Here is a 16,861-nt window from a genome sequence, read left to right as displayed (position 1 = left end):
TCCCAGAGTCACTGGGCACTGAACAGACTGTGCAGAGTAACAGTCTTCAGTCAATACTGACCTGAGCTGGAGATGAACCCATCTGGAAGAGATGAAAGCTCTGCAAAGCCCCCATTTACAATTCTCTTTGACATGCTGATTCCCTGCCACTGGCCGATCCCTTCTTTCCCAGAATCATTATGAAGCAAACTCTATTTCATTTAGGTCATGACCTTATGTCTGATTTTTCAGAGAATTATGACCTACTTTGATGCTGGGCTTTGTGCTTGTTTTTAACTCTTCAGATGGAGTAAACAGTAAGTTAATTACCAGAGGACAAGCATTTATTTTTAATACTTTTAATAATTTATTTTAAATATTTTTAATAGCTTCTCAGTGTAACCAGTGCAATGTGAAAATATTTAGGGCCCTCCTTTGTAAATCTGTGGCTTTTACTCCTAACCTTGACTTTTAGTCCTCACTGCAGAGTATTACATTAAATTCTGCCAAAATGAAACCTCAGGCCTGAAACACTGTGAAAAGTCCATAGCTTAGAATAAATAATGCTGCATCTTGCCACTGGCTAAACTGATCTAAGCCTAACCATGTCTACAGGAAGAAAGGAAAAACAAAAAAGGAGATTCCCCCTCCCCACACTCCTAATCCACCTTTCTCTATACTAATCTGAAGATGAGCTTGTGAATGGTCAATAAGGAGGCCAGGGCCCAGTTTGCTGAGCATCTGGCCTCAGCTGATGTATATAATTTATATTTTGAACCTCATCACACCAGCAGCAGACTGTGCTCCTGAACAGTAAATATTGGCTGCTATGGGGCCCTATTGAGCTTCAACAAACCATTCTTTTCTATTCTAGTTCTTTTCCCAGATTAAGACCAGATAAGCAAATTAAAGCATGTCACAGCAAGACAGACCAACATAGCAGGGTTTTGAAGCTGTGTTTTGATTTTTGTTGGAAAGAAAGTGTATCACTGATGCTATACCTTAACCAGGTCATATTGCAGTTTTCCCAAATTATATTTACCCCTTTCTTAAAACAATAAAGGAGCTGCTAATTGAGCTGTAATAGCACATATCTGAATACTGTGGTACATAATAAGCAGACCTTTAGGAATGGGGGATAACCAAAGACCTGATAGTGACACAGCCCTGAAGACCTTAATTAGCTGAAACAGTCTCTGACCTTCGCTTCGCTTTGTCCAAGTAGAGCCTCCAAGACAGGCTGGAACACATTTATCCCATGAACTTGTCACACGAGAAAGGCTGTGCAGTGCTTGGTTGGGCCTGCCTGCACTGAGAGGTAAGAGGATCTCAGGTTGTTTACCAGAAGGTGTTGCACAATGCACGAGTTAAAACCAGGCTGGCAGGCTCTGTGGGAGCCACACTGCATAGCACTTCCCCAGCTGCCTGGGTCAAGGGCTTGCATAACATCGAGAAAAGTAATGTGTATCTGTGATATTATTTGAAGAAGCTTCATAAAAAATATAGTCTAGTGTAATTTTCTAGCTCAGCATGTGATTTTGAATTTCTAAGATAGAAAAAAGGACTAGCTCATTGTATTGACATATATAATTTGGTTAATTTTAAATTTTGTAGCACTCTCAGTAAACCATTTCACACATTTAGGTAATTTCTTGATACAATTGCATATGAATAATAATGCCAGGAAACACACACTTGCTTTATCCCTCTTTCATGCAGTGCCAAGTAAGAAGCTGTGATGAAGTCAGAGCAGTTACTTCAATGTGAAATGCACGAGTCTCACCCTCACACCACACAGAGCAATGCTGTCACTGTTTTGTTTTAAACACACTATTCTGTGCTAAGTCTTCAAATTTATGTTGTTTGACTCAATAAATGTTTGATGGTCTCAGTGTAGCATCTAGTGGAGAAAGGGTAAATAACAGAAAAAGTTCAAAGCAGAACAGTCCCATTAACTCTGGTGCACACTGCAGATGAAAGTGTGCCCTGTTGGGGAGGAGCAATACTGCGAATACTCCCCCAAATCATTCAGTGGAACGCTTCGAGGGTTTCTGCAAAGTGGCTGCAGTTAACTGGGTACAGTGCAAGGCTTCTAATTCAGGCAGAGCAGGATGGTATCACTAGCCTGAATTCAGCTCAGGAGAGTCTCTTTGAGGTACACAATTGCTATGAAGGCAAATTATCCTTTAGAAACTTCCTTACTTAGTTTAAATTTCCTTTTGCTGCAGCAATAATGTTTCTGTCCTGGCTTAGTTAGTTTTGTGCTTTTTGAGTTCATGCTAATACTGTCTCCAATTAAACTACGGAGCCAGAGCTGCTGTTCCCCAAATTTTGTCTTGACTTAGCCCTTGCACGACCCAAACAATGTCAGTGTTGCTGCAGCAGCTGGTCACACTGGAAACACCACAGCCAGAGCTGGCTCACAGGGGACTTGGCTCAGGACTGCTCCAGGACCCGTGGTGCAGCCAGACCTTGCAGGGGTCAGGGAAGTTGTGAATGTACAAGCAAAGCAGGAATTGTTCCTGCTGCCTTTGCATAATCTGGGATTCAAGGGCTTAGCTTCTGAGCATACCAAATCTCAGCAGGTCCTGAAAAATGGGCTCCTCTGTGTAATTACTTAACAGCAGAAAAAAAAATCTTAGTGTAACATTTCATTATAATTTTTTCTGAATGTCAGTTTTATATTCTGTTTATAAACAAATTAGAGTAGCATATCCATGGTAAAAGAGAAGAAAGCTTCATTTTCAATAGCTGTGAGCTTTACAGAGTAAAGAATAGAAGGCTTGTTTTATAATTATTTTCTTTAAACTTTATTGTGACTTTTCAAGTGCATAATGTCTTTAGTATTTTATGGGGAGGTGAACAAAGAAGCACAAATCCATACACCAGAGTCTGCCTCTAGGCACAGCTCATAGTGGAGAGTCCTCCACTGTTAGAGGGGGGAGATAGCTATGAAATTAATGATGGGTTTGTAGAGCCAGTTCCTCATGATATGGCATGGAAATGTGCTGCCTTGGGCAGGAATACAAAACAGAGGGTATGTCCCTCATTAACAGTACCTCTAGAGAAAACTGTGATTAATCCAAAATTATCTGAGATACGATTTCTTTGCAATTCATGAGGCCTCTGTATGTTGCCACATATGTGTAGCAAGCAATTACAGAAGAATCTGCATTAGCCTTGTGGAGCTACCCAATAGGCAGCAGACTCAAGGGTTCCCCATTGTGTATTTGTCTTTACTAAATCTTGGAAGGAAGATAGGTTAGATCTGCTCACTCCTTCATCCCCATTAGCACACTGAAAGATGTAAAGTAGGGGGGATTCCTGTTTTCCTACCTTGATGCAAAGAGTAGAGCTGATAGCGCTGCCTGCAAGCAGAGAGACTGCCCAGCTGTCTTCCAAAATGCCTCCCAGGTCATCTCCAAGAGTACCTTTCAGCTCTGTCCTAATCTCAGTTCAGACCCTCATTACTTAATGTTTTCCTGCTCCTCTGAACTGCTGAGAGTCCTGTTCCATGATCCCAGAACAAGTTCACTGCAATGGGGGTAACTATCCTGGTTTTTGAGTACTTAAGAAATGGCAGCAGACATCACCAAAAAACCCCTCTCACTGCAGTCCAGTGACTTCTGAGCCTGGAACTGGAGAGAAAGAGCTCCAGATTTTGACCTTTTTATGCAGAGAGGGATACAAGCACACTTTCTACTGTCTTAAAGGTGACTTGGGACTATCAGTAACATTACTGCTAAAGGCAAACATTCAAAAAACAGTTTGTTTCCAATATTGTGAAATAATATAGGTGCATTTTAATTTTCATCCTGTTGTTCTTTTGGGTTTTTTTCTGACTTTTTTAACTTTCACATTTCCAAATCCCCACAACTATTATGACTAGAAACATCATCATTATCAATCATCAGTACCATGGCTGTTGGTAACACTAGTACATGAAAGCTAAGATTCTTAGATAGCAAGCAAATTTTATGAGCTGTGGGAAACATTACAGACCTGCTAAAGATCAGATAAAAGCCACATTCAGTGTGCAAATAAATGCTAGCCTTGGTGGTGGTGTCACCAGAGCTATGAAGCACTGAGAGATCCTGTCCTCCATGTGTGGTCCCTTTGGGGTTGAGTAAGGAAGGTGCAGATAGAGTAATGGGGTAAGAGCTATACTGTGCTTTGCTGCTTTCAATGTTGTCAGTCCACAGGGCTGCCATCTCACCCTTTATTGGCATCTCTCTTCTATTCCCTGGTAACCCAGAAGCCACTTTTGTGTCTGTGGAAGCATCTTTCCAGGGTTCTATTCACCAAATGGCAACTAGTTTGAAAACTCCAGCTGGCTCTCTGGTCCTCTTGTTTTTGCTGAAAGTTTACGATGTCATCTGGTACACTCTATCCATGCTATTTTTAGTATACAAATATTTTTAAACAAAAAGGAACACATACAACATTTTGCATTCTTGATCTAAAAATATTTTTCTGCCTGACTAGAAAATGCAGTGAGCCAAATTTTCTGTAAATGTTGATGCCTTTTATTGTAATTAGTCTAGCTAATTTCTACATGATCAGCCCAAGCTTTCTAAAATTTTTTCTGCTTATGGCATGAACTTTGGAACCACGTCAGGAAGCCAGAAAGTGAACATTCTATTAATCAAAAATGCAGAACAGGTTTTACAGTTCCTGGAAGAACTTAACTGGTCAAAAAAATCTGTCTTGGCAATTTTTTTTTGCAGGAGGCCAGAATGTGGGTGTACCAGGAAGTATTTTGCACACATGTTTTGTTTAGCTGAGTTGCTGCTCTGCCATCTTTGTCTTTTTCTTAGGACAGGCCAAATTCAGCAGTTTTCTGTACTATGCTCTAATTCAAGGTCAGAGCAAACCATAACAGTCAATAAATGCTCTTTTATTTTTCTCTTCAGAAATACTTGTAAAGAACACTTACTTTGGAAATGTGTCATATTATACTGCAATAGAGAAAGCCATTTTCAGGACTGGGGTTGCATTTCTGGCTATGTTTTGCCAGCGGGGGAAAAGCCCTGCACTGCTGCTGGCTGTTGGCAGACAATGCCAACCTCAAAACCACAACTGTGAAACTGCGGTGCAGTGAGAGGTGACGCGCGTCTCCGCTGGGTCTCGCATGAGTGAGGAGTTCTGAGCAAACTTCTATAAAGAAGCCTGGGAAAGGCTGAAGCACTACAGGATTATTTTTTTAAATCCACAGGAAAAAAAAAGAAATGGGAAGGGATGACAGAAAGGCCATTTTCTTCTCTCTTCTTCTATATGTATTGGTATTTTTCAGAAGGTTTTCTGATGTTCTACTGGAAATGGGGCTGAAATATGAAACTGCCCATCTGAAAGTGTGAGCTTATTCCAGTGTTCGTCTTGTAGATCAAGGAAGAAAAACCAACTCAAGCAACTTCTTTGCTGATGTACAGTGTGCACTGCTTATCTACACAAGTTGCTGTCACCTTAAGAGAATAAAGTGCTGTGGCCTTCACTCAGGGATCTTAGCAACAGAAATGTAAATAGCATTGAGTACAAAACACAGCAACCTGTGCACTTACATCATTCTTATTAGAACCAGTGCTATCTGACTTTCAGCTTTGAAAGAAAACTGTCTACTTTCTGGATAGTTACCTACAATTCAGTCAAATAAAGGTCAACATAAAGTTAGGGGGAAATAAAATAAAGCCTGTGCAAACAGGAGGTGAAACCTGTACATGTGAGCTGCTCATTTCAAATATTGCTTCAGTTTTTTTATCACTGTAGAAATAAATCAATAGTAGAATTGAACTAATTTTGCATGTATCTTTCTCTCCTCCCAAATACTCCAGAAATTTTCTGAAAAGTTCCAAATCCAGAAGGCTTTCGTGGCAGTTGTTAGTGCTGGGTTGCTTAATGATGGACTTAGAAAAAGAAAAAAACACTATTTTAAAACACGCAGCACAGCTCAAACCAAAGTTATAGGCCTCTTGCAGAAATTACTGGGTAAGGTTCTTTGGGCTAAGTCAAAATGAAGGTCTAACTAAATGGTCATTTTTGGCTTTGTATCTATGCAACTGGTTTGCTAAATTAAGGTCACTGGATCTCATCTCAAAAATGTTGATTAAATCCCTTTTGAAGTTCTAAAAATATTCATTAGATGTTTCATTGATTTGTTTTCTCAGGTTCAGTCCCCAGAGGATATCACAGGAAGCAAGAGGTCTGACGTGGGGACATCTTTCTGCTGCAGCTGTAACAATAAGAAAGGCTGACCCAAGTCACACCAAAAGTCCAGGTAACCTGGTGCCCTGCAGTTCCCTACAGTGGAAATATAAGGAGAGAGCAGTTACAGTATAATTTCTCCTCCTATTTACCAGTTCAACCTCTGATTATCTAAAGACGGAATTGGAGGATCTCTCCATTTCTCTGCAAAGCAGCTTGTTTTTCTGTGAATTTGTCTAGGAACTTCTTGCAACCCTAAGTATTTTTGGCATCTAAAAGATCTCATGATGATGAATTATTCAAATTAAGCAGATGTTGTTTAAATAGTACTTCCTTTTGCTTATCTTACACTTCCATTTGAAAAAATATTATTAGATTCATCGTTGTTCTCATAAGAAATGAGTAATTGTTCCCTGTTCACCTTTCCCATGTCAGACTTGATTTTTGATACCTTTATTACATCTCCCATTTCTCATCTATTTTCTAAGTAGTTCCAGAGTAATTGATCTATCTTAGAAGGTATTCAGTCTTTGTGATCAATCTGGTCACTCTTTTTCCTGTTTTTTCATGGTTTTCCAATGCTTAAGATGCTACCACGTGTCAAGATGCTATAAGCAGACTTTTGTCTGTATTAAAGGAAAGAACATGATTCCTGAAGATTTATAGAGTAGCATTTTATTTTATTGTTGCTTTTTCATTCTCTTCTGTCCTTATCAGTCCAAACTGCCTCTCTGAGCATTGTGATAACAATTTCAGAAAACTGTCCATAGGGACTTCAAAATATCTTTGCTGACTGATGTGAACTAATTAGGGCCTATCTACTATGTTGCACAAGTAGATTTTTTTTGTCTTCCTTTCATGGACATATGATCATTGCATTTTAGCTGCTGTTTTATCACCTATTCCATCTTTATCATGATGTTTCTTTTCTTTTGGCTACTTTGTGTAAGCAGTTTTGGTTTTGATTTTTGTGAATAACTGTGAATTCCCTAGAAAACACTGTCCAATCCTGTTTCACTTACCACTTGTGAAGATGTTGTAAAGCTCAGATGCATTTGGAATCTCACTGGTTACTCCCTTTGTGATCATTTACCCATCCATCTTCCCTTTGAAGTAGTTACCAATCACAAAGAGAGCTCACCTCCTCAGCTTTGTAAAACTGTTTGGGGAAATCTTTATATGTGATTGCTGTATCCAGGCCGCATGTTAGATGTTCTTCACATCATGTCCATAGCTCCTTTATGGGTCAGACTGGGAAGATACCCCAAACATCCTCTGTCTCCCTGAGTGCCACACATTTGAATTTCCTTCTGTGGCAATTAGACTGGGAGGAAAAGCGAGCTGGGGAATATGGATATTCTCCGTTCAGTCAGAGAGAAAAGGAGTGAGATTTTGCTAGGCTAAGCCTGGGAAAAAGTCAGCGAGGAATGTAAACTATTCATTATCTCTCTTTCTGTTCATATTGTTTGTAGATATGTTCTGCCACCGTGTACTATTCATAGTGCACCAATGGAGTGAAAGGTTTTCACTTTGACACCAATCATATTTCACCTTAGCAATCCTGGTTATGAAAGAGGAATGCTGCTTGTTAAAGTTTTCATTCTTTGCCTTCTGATCTTGGAGTCATCATTCCCATCCCTACCTGAACAGCAACAGGGGGAGGAGAGGAGGAAGAAGATAGCAGAAGCTGGTACAAACTTGGTCTTCTTCCAAGAGGGAGTTGATTAAGACTGAGGACTCCAGTGTCCCAGTGTTTATACAAAGTCTACATAAGCCAGCTCCTCTTTATCAATATTTGCTGACTTTGCTGACATTTTTAAAGCACTTCCAGGTTTGCAGTTTCTGCTTCTTCTCATTACATGGTGGTGAGCCATGTGTTAGACTGACTGGGTTGTCATTTCTGTTTTCTCTGAAGTCTCGTCTAAAATTTCTATTCTTCTAGAACTGGGTTCACTCCAAACCATAAATTACAAAGCACAGTTAATAGTTTGGCGATTTCAGATCCAAGCTCCTTTTGAACCCTGGGGTGAAAAATACATTGTCCTGGCAGTCAGGTACTCTGCAGTTTACTGAATGGCTCCAAAACCACAAACACTCAGTTTTGCAAATATGTTTTTTCTGATCATGCCCCTAAAAAAGGTTTTGTTGTAGCAATCACCTCAAAATCTGCCAAAAAGAACAGTGATGGAAAAAAAGTACTTAATTTTCTCCTGTTTTCCCTGAATGCTTCTGTTACATCTCTGTTGCCTGCTAGTTCCTCACATTCTCTGGCAGATCTGTTATTGATATGTTTGGGGGAAAAAATTATGCTTCAAAATATTTTTTACCTGGTTTATTATGGTTTTGCTTTGCCAGTTTATGCTACTTGCCAGAGTTTATGTTTCTCCTTTTGGACAGAAACAGAATAACAGTATTCCACAAGTGAATGCACAAGTGAACTTCATAAAATCACTTGGCTGTTTCCAGTGGGTATCTAGAAGTTCAACCTTGTGGTACTTTGATGTGCATTAAAGTCAAAGAAGTTTGTCAAAGGCTGGCTGGAGAAAAAAAGGACTTGGTGAAACATGGTCCAGAAACTGTAAGTACTGATGTTTCCATTATCTTTCAGTGCATTTCTGAGCATTATCTATTACATATATTTATAAAAGGGATACAGCCAGCCTCCAGACTGGATGATAGCTGAAACAAGTTTATTACCTAAATTACTGTTTCACAGAATTCTAACAATTAATACTGTGGAGCCCTATGGCACCAGGTATTGCACAAACTTAAAGAGAAGGTGAGTCCCTCTCCCAGGCAGCAAAACTACTCTGTCCCCATAGCTTAGAACATTGTTGAACACTCATGTTCAGTGTTTATGTCCATACAATGCACTATGGATATATCAACTGTGATCCCAAAGCCATATTCCAGCACAATTTTCTCTGCCATTTATGCTGAGCAGTGGCACTTCCCACATGGGATTTGGCCAACTTTAAGGTTATTCCCTGAGTAATGTGTGTGTGTTCTAAGGGCTTTGCTGAATTAGGACCTTACTTTACAGAAAATGTATCTGCTAATAAATACATGTTATGCTTGATCAAGCTTAGCATTAAGTGCCTTGTCTCCTCTTTTCACATCTAAACTCCACCTGTGGTGAGAGTAATTTATCTTGAATTGCTTTAATGCAGTGTTTAAGTATGTCTTCTTGGCCACAAAGCAGTCTGCATGTATTTCAGTGAGAGGCTTAAAATCCCATTCACATTTTTAATATACAGTTTTCTCACATAAATTAATCACAGCTTGGTTGGCAGGTCTTGCATGAGTAATAAGGTTGTTGGCACAAACACAAACCACGGATCTGTTAGGTAAAGGAGAAGCTTTTGTTTGCTTCTATATTTACACAAGAGGTTTAGCTTGTACAAAATGGTTTAAGGTACTGGTGTTTTGCTAGCAGGACATGAGAAGCCGTGAGATAACATATCCTCCCCAAAATGCATCAACAGAGTTACAAATAAATCCCCACACACTGGTTTGAAAATTAAACTCTTGCTATGCAAAATATTTTCACAATATGCAGCTTCCATTGCTTATGTACACAGGCAGACAACAGCCAGGAACTTACTGTTATATAAAAGGGCTATGCTCTTGAAAGAGAGTTGAGCTGAATGTACTTTTTACATGAGAAAGGAATGTGCTCTTTCGGGTAAATAATGACAAAGTGACATTTCAGTTTGCTTTCTCTCTTTCATTCATAATTTTGGGAAGTGATTGCTCAGGGTATATAACATGTAACCCAGAATTCTGCAAAGTAAGTTTTTTTGCTGAATTTTTCTGAGCAATACCAGCACTCAAACATTCTGCAGTGCAATTTTGCTCCATTGCTGTTGTAAGAGCTTTGTCTCAATATCTGTTTAGTGCTCTTGCGATGTAGGCCTGACCTGAAGTACTCTGCACATGGTGGGAATCTTCCACTGCCTTGATTTAGAGCTTTGAATAAAATCTTCTGTAAACAACAAAATGCAGAAAAGACAATGTATTGCAAGGAATTAACTTTGGAATGTATATATAACATCTGCATTTGTCACAAATTTTGTGTTAGATCAGCAAAACAAATCCGTTTGTAACACTGCAAGGTTGCATTTGCCAAAATGATGTTCTGTAGTTCTATGGTCACCACACTGAGTGCTTTGGGTTGCTCCTCCATCACACACTGTTGAAAGCAATGTATCAATTATTGCTCTTCTCAGATTGAACATAACTGTAGCTTTGACACAAACAATGCACAAGAAAATTATATGAAATTGTGAGAGACAGAATTGGAATCTTAAGTGCAAATGTATTGAAATGTATGTGTGCAATTCAACATGAACCAAAAGAGAATTACCAGGAAACCAAGACAACTCTGCAGCCAAGGATGCCTTTAATGCACAGAAGAACATATGCCCTGCTCGAGAGGCTGGCAGCAGCTAACAAAGAGGATACAGTTGCTGGATGTCTCTACTTGCACCACAATCAGTCTCTCAATGTAACTAGCGATGTTCAGGCAGAGCTGGAGAAACAGGAGTGCAACAAGGAATGGCGTTACTGACACTGTGTGTATTATTTTGGGGCTTTATGAAAGCATCAGTCTAGCAATTGTTCAATCCATGGGAATCATTCACATTTTAAGGTTTGTCATCTTTTAGATTTTTGTTAATAAAATGTAATTTTACAATTTATAACTGTTTTCTACTCATTATCATTGAGAAATCTATTATTTAAAAGTGCTCCAAAGATTGTGATCTGAAATTTCTGCTTCACTGCTTTCCCCAAATTCAGTCTTCTCATCCGATTCAACTTGTTCCTGAAAGAAGCCATGTGGAGTATCCTGTATATCCTAATACTTACTAAGGAAATGGGAGAGGTTACAAGTCCTTGGATTATTTAGCCCATTAACATGGAGGGGGTACGATTGCTTTATTAAGAGTAATTGAGGGAAACATTGCTAAGAGGGAAGGACTATTTAAGCAAAAAAACAAAACTGGCACAAGAACAATTTAGGCTGGAAATGCATATAAGGTTTGCAAACATCAAACGAATGAGATTTTAGAAAGCTTCCTGATTAGAAGAGAACATGCAAATTCCTTCAGTATTAGTCCACATCTTGCTATGGTTAGGAATTAAACTGTGAAATCCAAGAACTCATTCCCAAACATTGGACTCAGTAATCTTAAGGGTCCTTCCCAGCCTAAATGATTTTATATATTCTATGTGCCTGTTACTAGGTAAAGAGCTCGTTGTGAGAGGTTGTATTTTAATAAGTGGGCATTAAAGACATTTTTAACCAAACCCTTTCATACACAATATAAGTACATCAAAGGACCGGGTTGTGTTAAACCACGTCTTTGAACCCAAACCTTCCCATGGGCCACATATGAAAATCTTTATGTGGTCAGGTAGCACAATACACCTCATAGTGTGGAAAGCTCCGCAAGGACCCGCAGGCAGGAATGACGCTCTGGGACACTGGCAGGGTGAGGCTGGGTGGCCATGTGACCAGGACGGAGGGTTACATTAAACAACCCCAGTGCCCCACTGTTGCTGACTTTTCCCTCCGAAGGGAGCGGGTCAGAGGCGCAGCCGGCGGTTCGCAGGGCACAGCCGCTCCTCAGGACCCCCGGCCGAGGCGGCGGGACAGCGGCGGGAACCGAGCAACGGCACCGAGCGCCGCTGAGCGCACCGCTACAGCGTGAGTGACAGCTCAGCGGGCCAATCCGCGCTCACCGCCGCCTTCCGCCATGGCAAACCCAGCCAATCAGACCGCCACTTGCACTCCCGGGCCTGCCCCCTCCCTTTTATGGACACATGGCGGACCAATAGCAAGGAGAGAACGGTGCCCGCCCCCACCGGTTCTCGCGAGCTCTGGGGGCCGCCTGCCGCCCTCCGCCGGGTGACTGCGCAGCCGCCATGTTGGTTGCTATGCTGCCCGCGTGAGGCGGGCGGGAGGGCGGCGATGAGGGGAGGAGGCTGCAGGTCCTCCCCCCTCCTCCCCCACGGGCGCTCGCTCGCTCGCCGGCAGGGAAGGCGCCTCCGCAGCGCCCCGGCGCTTCACCTCCCCTCGGTCCCGTTTGCCTCCCGTGCGAGGCAGTGCCGCGCCCCGTGAGGCAGAGCCCCGGCCCGCGCGGCCCCTCCGGCCGGTCGCTGTGAGGAGAGGGGGGGAAGGAGAGGCCGGAGGGTGGGGGCGTCCTCCGCCTTCCCCCCGAGGCTCCTCCGTCCTCTTCTCCCCCGACTCTTTTTCCCTCTCCTCCCCCCCGCTCCCTCGGCCCGGTCGCTGCAGTACGATGCGGCGCTCGCCGCTGCGGCGGGGCGCGGGGCGGCTGCTGTCGCTGCTCCCGAGGCTGCGGCTGGGGCGGGCGCTGCGGGAAAACTGAGGGGAGGCGGGGGGGGGCGGCGAGCGGCGCCTCCGCTCCCGGTTCTCGATCCCGATCCCGATCCTGATCCCGCGGGGTGGGGGGGGGGGCGGTGCGGCCGCTGCGCGTGCCCGTGCGCGCGCGCCCGCGGAGGCGGGTTGGGGGTCGCGCGGGGCGGCAGCGGCGGGAGCGCGCAGCCCCCGCGCCTCTTCGCTCCGCGCTCCGCGCTCCGGCCGGACCAGGACGCGGATGTCACATGAAGGTAAAGGCGGCCGCCGGCGCGCTCGGGGCTCCGGGCTGGGGGGACGAGGGGGGCTGCGAGCCGCGTCTCTGTGCTGTGCTGTAACCCCCACCCCGCTCCCGCAAGTTCGCGCTCCGGCTCTGCCCTGAGCCCTTTCGGGGGGTGGTGGGGGGCCTGTGTGCGTGCTCTCCCTCCAGCTTCCCCCTCCGAAAAAAACGGGAGAGCGGCTCCCCTCTGGCGAAGGGGCTGTGGGGGCTGTGTGGAGCTGGAGGGGGGGAGTCGTAAATAGCCTCGAGGGGAACGAGCTGCGGGGGCAGGTCGGGGTCTCTAAAATGCAGTGAACTCCGCCGAACGCCTGAAACGGGTTTTTATTTTAGCGTGTTTAATAAAAAACTTTGCGATCCTGTGCTTTCTAGGCACATGTGCGCGTTGCCCTGGTTATGGGCAGGGAAAATAGGTTTGAGTGCTGTCGTTGCATTCCTCTGGTACATTTTTAGTGTCTCCCTCGAGCAGAAGGCTTGTATAATCGCCGTGTCTATATGCGACAGAGGCTTTTCGTGTACCTGGTGATGGGTTAACTCGTGCGTGCTGTTGCAGCACCGGCTGGAAGAGGCATAACGTCTTTTTCCTTTCAAAAATCTCCAAGGGCTAGTAGGTAAAACTAGATAGCTGCCAGTGTACGTGAGATGTTCCCACCTCCGGTCTGTTCGAAGGATATATACATCGTTCAGATGTAAAATACACGTGAATGAACTTATGCTGTTATTTACACCCGTCCAGGACTTCAGTGTGGCCAAGCTGTTACAATTTTTTGAGCTGTGAGATGGAAAATATTTGTGTGACTTGTGTATTACAGAAGTGCTAATGGATCTCTGCTGAAGAATAATTGTTAGACTGCAGTGTGCACATACATTTTCTCACCCACGGGGCATTTGTCTTGCCCTGAGCCAAACTCAGAGTTCAGTGGTAAGGGGGTTTTGTGAGTGCACGTTTGCCTGCTTGTTTTGGCAAATAAGTGCTCTGTAATGTTGGGAGCCACCGACGTGTTCACACGCATGCAAACATTGTGTGCTCATCACATTGTAAATGTGCGTTGCAGGAATACAGGAGTGAGTTACAATAGAATTGGTAAACCCATTTTTTATTAGATATGTATATTGTAGGAAAGTTTTCTGGTTCATTGCTTGAACATAATATATTCAGTATTGTAATCTTATGGATGCCATTTTCTTGACAATGGATTTCTTGCTTCACTGACCGAAAAAGTTGTTTTTACATATTGGCATGACTCTGGCTTGCACCATGTTGATAAAAGATGATTCTGGGTGATAAACTTACAGATATGTACACATGTGTCAATATGTTTCCCAGGCAAGGGAAACTCAGAAGTTTATAAACTCAGAAGTGTACTGTTGGTCCAAATTTTTTGCTATAATTTTGTTGTCATTACAGTTTCTTTGTATTTTTAGATGATGTGTATGTGTTTTTAATTTTAATTTTTCAAAGTCAGATTAAACATTGAAATATAAATGCATATTCCTCACAAGCAGAAATGTCTTAAATTTACCTTTCAGTATGTTTTCCTTTTGTTTGCAGTTAAATTTGTTTGGAATCAGATTTACCTATTTAGAGTTTACATCAATGGTTACTTCTTGTTCAGCAAAATTGTCTGTGGAATGTATTGTTTGTTGCCATGCTTTACAATTCGCGTGTCCTGTTAATGTTTAATTTAGGTTGTACATGATAGTATTGATGAACACCCTTGCTAAAAATACTTTCGGGGTTGGGTATACTTACACCATAGTAGCAGGAGAGTTCCAGCCCATACTGTTTTTCTGTGACTAGAATTAATTAATTATTAGCAGCTATATTTTTTAAGCATGAATAAAACCCAAAATCCTGTAATCTTAGAAGTAATGCTAATGGCTCTGTGGAGTGGATGAGCTCTCTGTTAATGAGCAGGGTTCATGCAGTACTATTTACATGTCACTGCCATTAGCATATTTGAAATATATGGTAAGTTAATACTCAGGGTACATCATTTTGGCTCAGATCCTGCAGTGGCCCCTCTTTGGGAAGATTGATCCACCTGCAGAGAAGTTGCTGCAGGAACTTGAGCTCCAGCATTGGTTCAGTAGACATCAGGCCTGTGTTTCTCATGGACATTTGCTGTGTGTGAAGGTTCGGTTGTGTTTGTGTGATTGTCACAGGGGTTTCTGGGCATGCAGAGCTCCAGGGCTGGCAGCCTCATGCAGTGGTGTGTGACATGATTACTGGGGATAAAGGGACTTCCAAAAGGTTGCTTTCATATTGTAACAGCACTGCTGAAAGGTCCTGAGCAGCATCTGGGGCTCCATTTCACCGGGCCATTACTTATGGCTGTTACTTTATAAGGATTTTGTTGAGTGTACATGGGAGTTTTGGGCATTGGTTTGTGTGCACATATAGAAAGTGGGATGCACACTGAGAACTGAGGGGAAGGTAGCCAGGATGGGTCAGCCCTCAGCTCATCTGTATGTGGGGAAAAGAACAGCTTGCTCAGGGCTGTTTAGGCTTTGGAAGTAGTCAATGGGTTGAGTAAATGTCTTCTTAAAATTACAGTGGTTTGAATATTCTGTTCTAACTTTTCAACTGGTCAAAACTTTAATTGAAACAGGCAGTAGACATGTACATGGTTTTTTTGGGTTTTTTTTTGTTTTTTTTTTTTTTTTGTGTTGGAATCAATGTTAGACTATTTTCCTTAAACTGATAAATGGTACATTTCTGTGGTGTGTCTTCTTGGGTCTTCTTACTACCAATAGTTTGAGCCTCTGATTCATCAAGATTGTGCTTAGCTCTTCCCCTCCCCCAGTTTGGTGTAAATTTTTTTGCAAGATCATATGAATCCCATGCCTTCACATCCTGTTTCTATGTCACCTCACTTCCATTCTCACCAATTAAAAATTGGTCAAACAAGAGAATCTTTCAGCAGATGGTTCACTGTGCTTTTTTTTTTTTTTTTTTTTAATACAGCACTTTCACTCTGGTGCTGTCACTTTTCATTAAATGGCCAGACAAAATTCTCATGGGTATTAATGTCCTCCAACCTAAATAACTGTAAAAATGGTTCATGTATGTATATAATATGGAATTGTTCATGGGGGAAACAAGGAAATGTGAAGGTGGAAGAGCAAAGGAGGGGAGAATGGCCTGAGCAGGAGACAAAACCCAAGGAGCTCAGCAGTGGGCTGGTGACAACAGCAGGTCTTTGCTCTCTGGACCAGCTGTTCATATATGCTTGTTTGGGAAGAGAGACTGTTTTTCCTTCGGGACTTGTAATCCACTGAAGTAGCACAAAACCAGTTTTCTCTAGGCTTTTGAAAACCTTTAATTTCTAAAATTTTGGAGTTCCTTTTAAGTCTATATATATATATATATGCACACATCTATAGTTATTATAGTATTATATATGCAGGTACATATTCAAAATTTCCATCTTTATTTTGAAGAATTTCAGAATTAGAAAACTATTGCTGTTTGCTACTGACAATACAAAATAAATTACTTCAAGTTGATGGCAGTTAAAGTGTTCACAGAAGTTTTATTGATGTGCTGACATACTAGAATTCAATGTCCAGATGTGTAGGTTAAAAGAATCTGGCTAACAGCACACTAAAGTCTGTGCTGGTTGTATGCAGTGTCCCAGTGCGTGCCATAGAACGTTACAGCTGCTGGTCACAGAGATTCTCAGTAGATCAGACAAACATAACTTGATGAATTTCTCTTTGAAATGTGAGAATTGAACCAGTTTCTCCTTTCTCATCTTATGCACCTTCAAACAAAGACTTGGTAGGGTGATGCAATTAGGCCTCTCTTGGCACCCTACTTTGTCTCACACTGCAATTGCTATAGGACAAGTTTACTGTGACTATTGGATGATAAATGCAATTCCATTTGTGTGGTTTATGACACACTGCCATCTCTACAGTTACATGAGGAAGGGGAAAATGGCTAATATCCATTTAAAAATAAACAGTCTTTTGATCATGAGTATTTATGATCTGTAATGAAGAATGCTCTGGGAAATATTTTC

General features: G+C 42.2%; 2 protein-coding genes across 5 annotated transcripts in view; both read left to right on the top strand.

Moving 5' to 3' along the window:
* The window catches only part of TMEM177 (transmembrane protein 177), a 36,866-nt gene extending 25,992 nt beyond the window's left edge, over nt 1-10,874 (top strand). The window contains exons 2-3 of one of the 3 annotated variants that reach the window (XR_005980992.2): nt 6,141-6,250; nt 7,650-10,874. The gene's annotated coding sequence lies outside the window, so the exon portion shown is untranslated. Of the gene's footprint in view, nt 1-6,140 lie in introns of all 3 variants that reach the window. The other 2 variants (XR_005980993.2, XR_003961258.4) reach the window with 2 other exon arrangements.
* A 1,787-nt stretch (nt 10,875-12,661) lies between these two features.
* The window catches only part of PTPN4 (protein tyrosine phosphatase non-receptor type 4), a 108,900-nt gene continuing 104,700 nt past the window's right edge, over nt 12,662-16,861 (top strand). For both annotated transcript variants that reach the window (XR_012056946.1, XM_002191148.7), the window contains exon 1: nt 12,662-12,810. Coding sequence is in view for 1 of the 2 variants with exons in the window: in XM_002191148.7 (XP_002191184.3) it covers nt 12,798-12,810 (13 nt within the window). In the remaining variant the exon portion in view is untranslated. The remainder of the gene's footprint in view (nt 12,811-16,861) is intronic.

Source organism: Taeniopygia guttata, chromosome 7 (genome assembly GCF_048771995.1).
Source record: "Taeniopygia guttata chromosome 7, bTaeGut7.mat, whole genome shotgun sequence".
In the NCBI taxonomy this organism is placed as follows: Eukaryota; Metazoa; Chordata; class Aves; order Passeriformes; family Estrildidae; genus Taeniopygia; species Taeniopygia guttata.
This window is presented reverse-complemented; position numbering and strand designations above follow the sequence as displayed.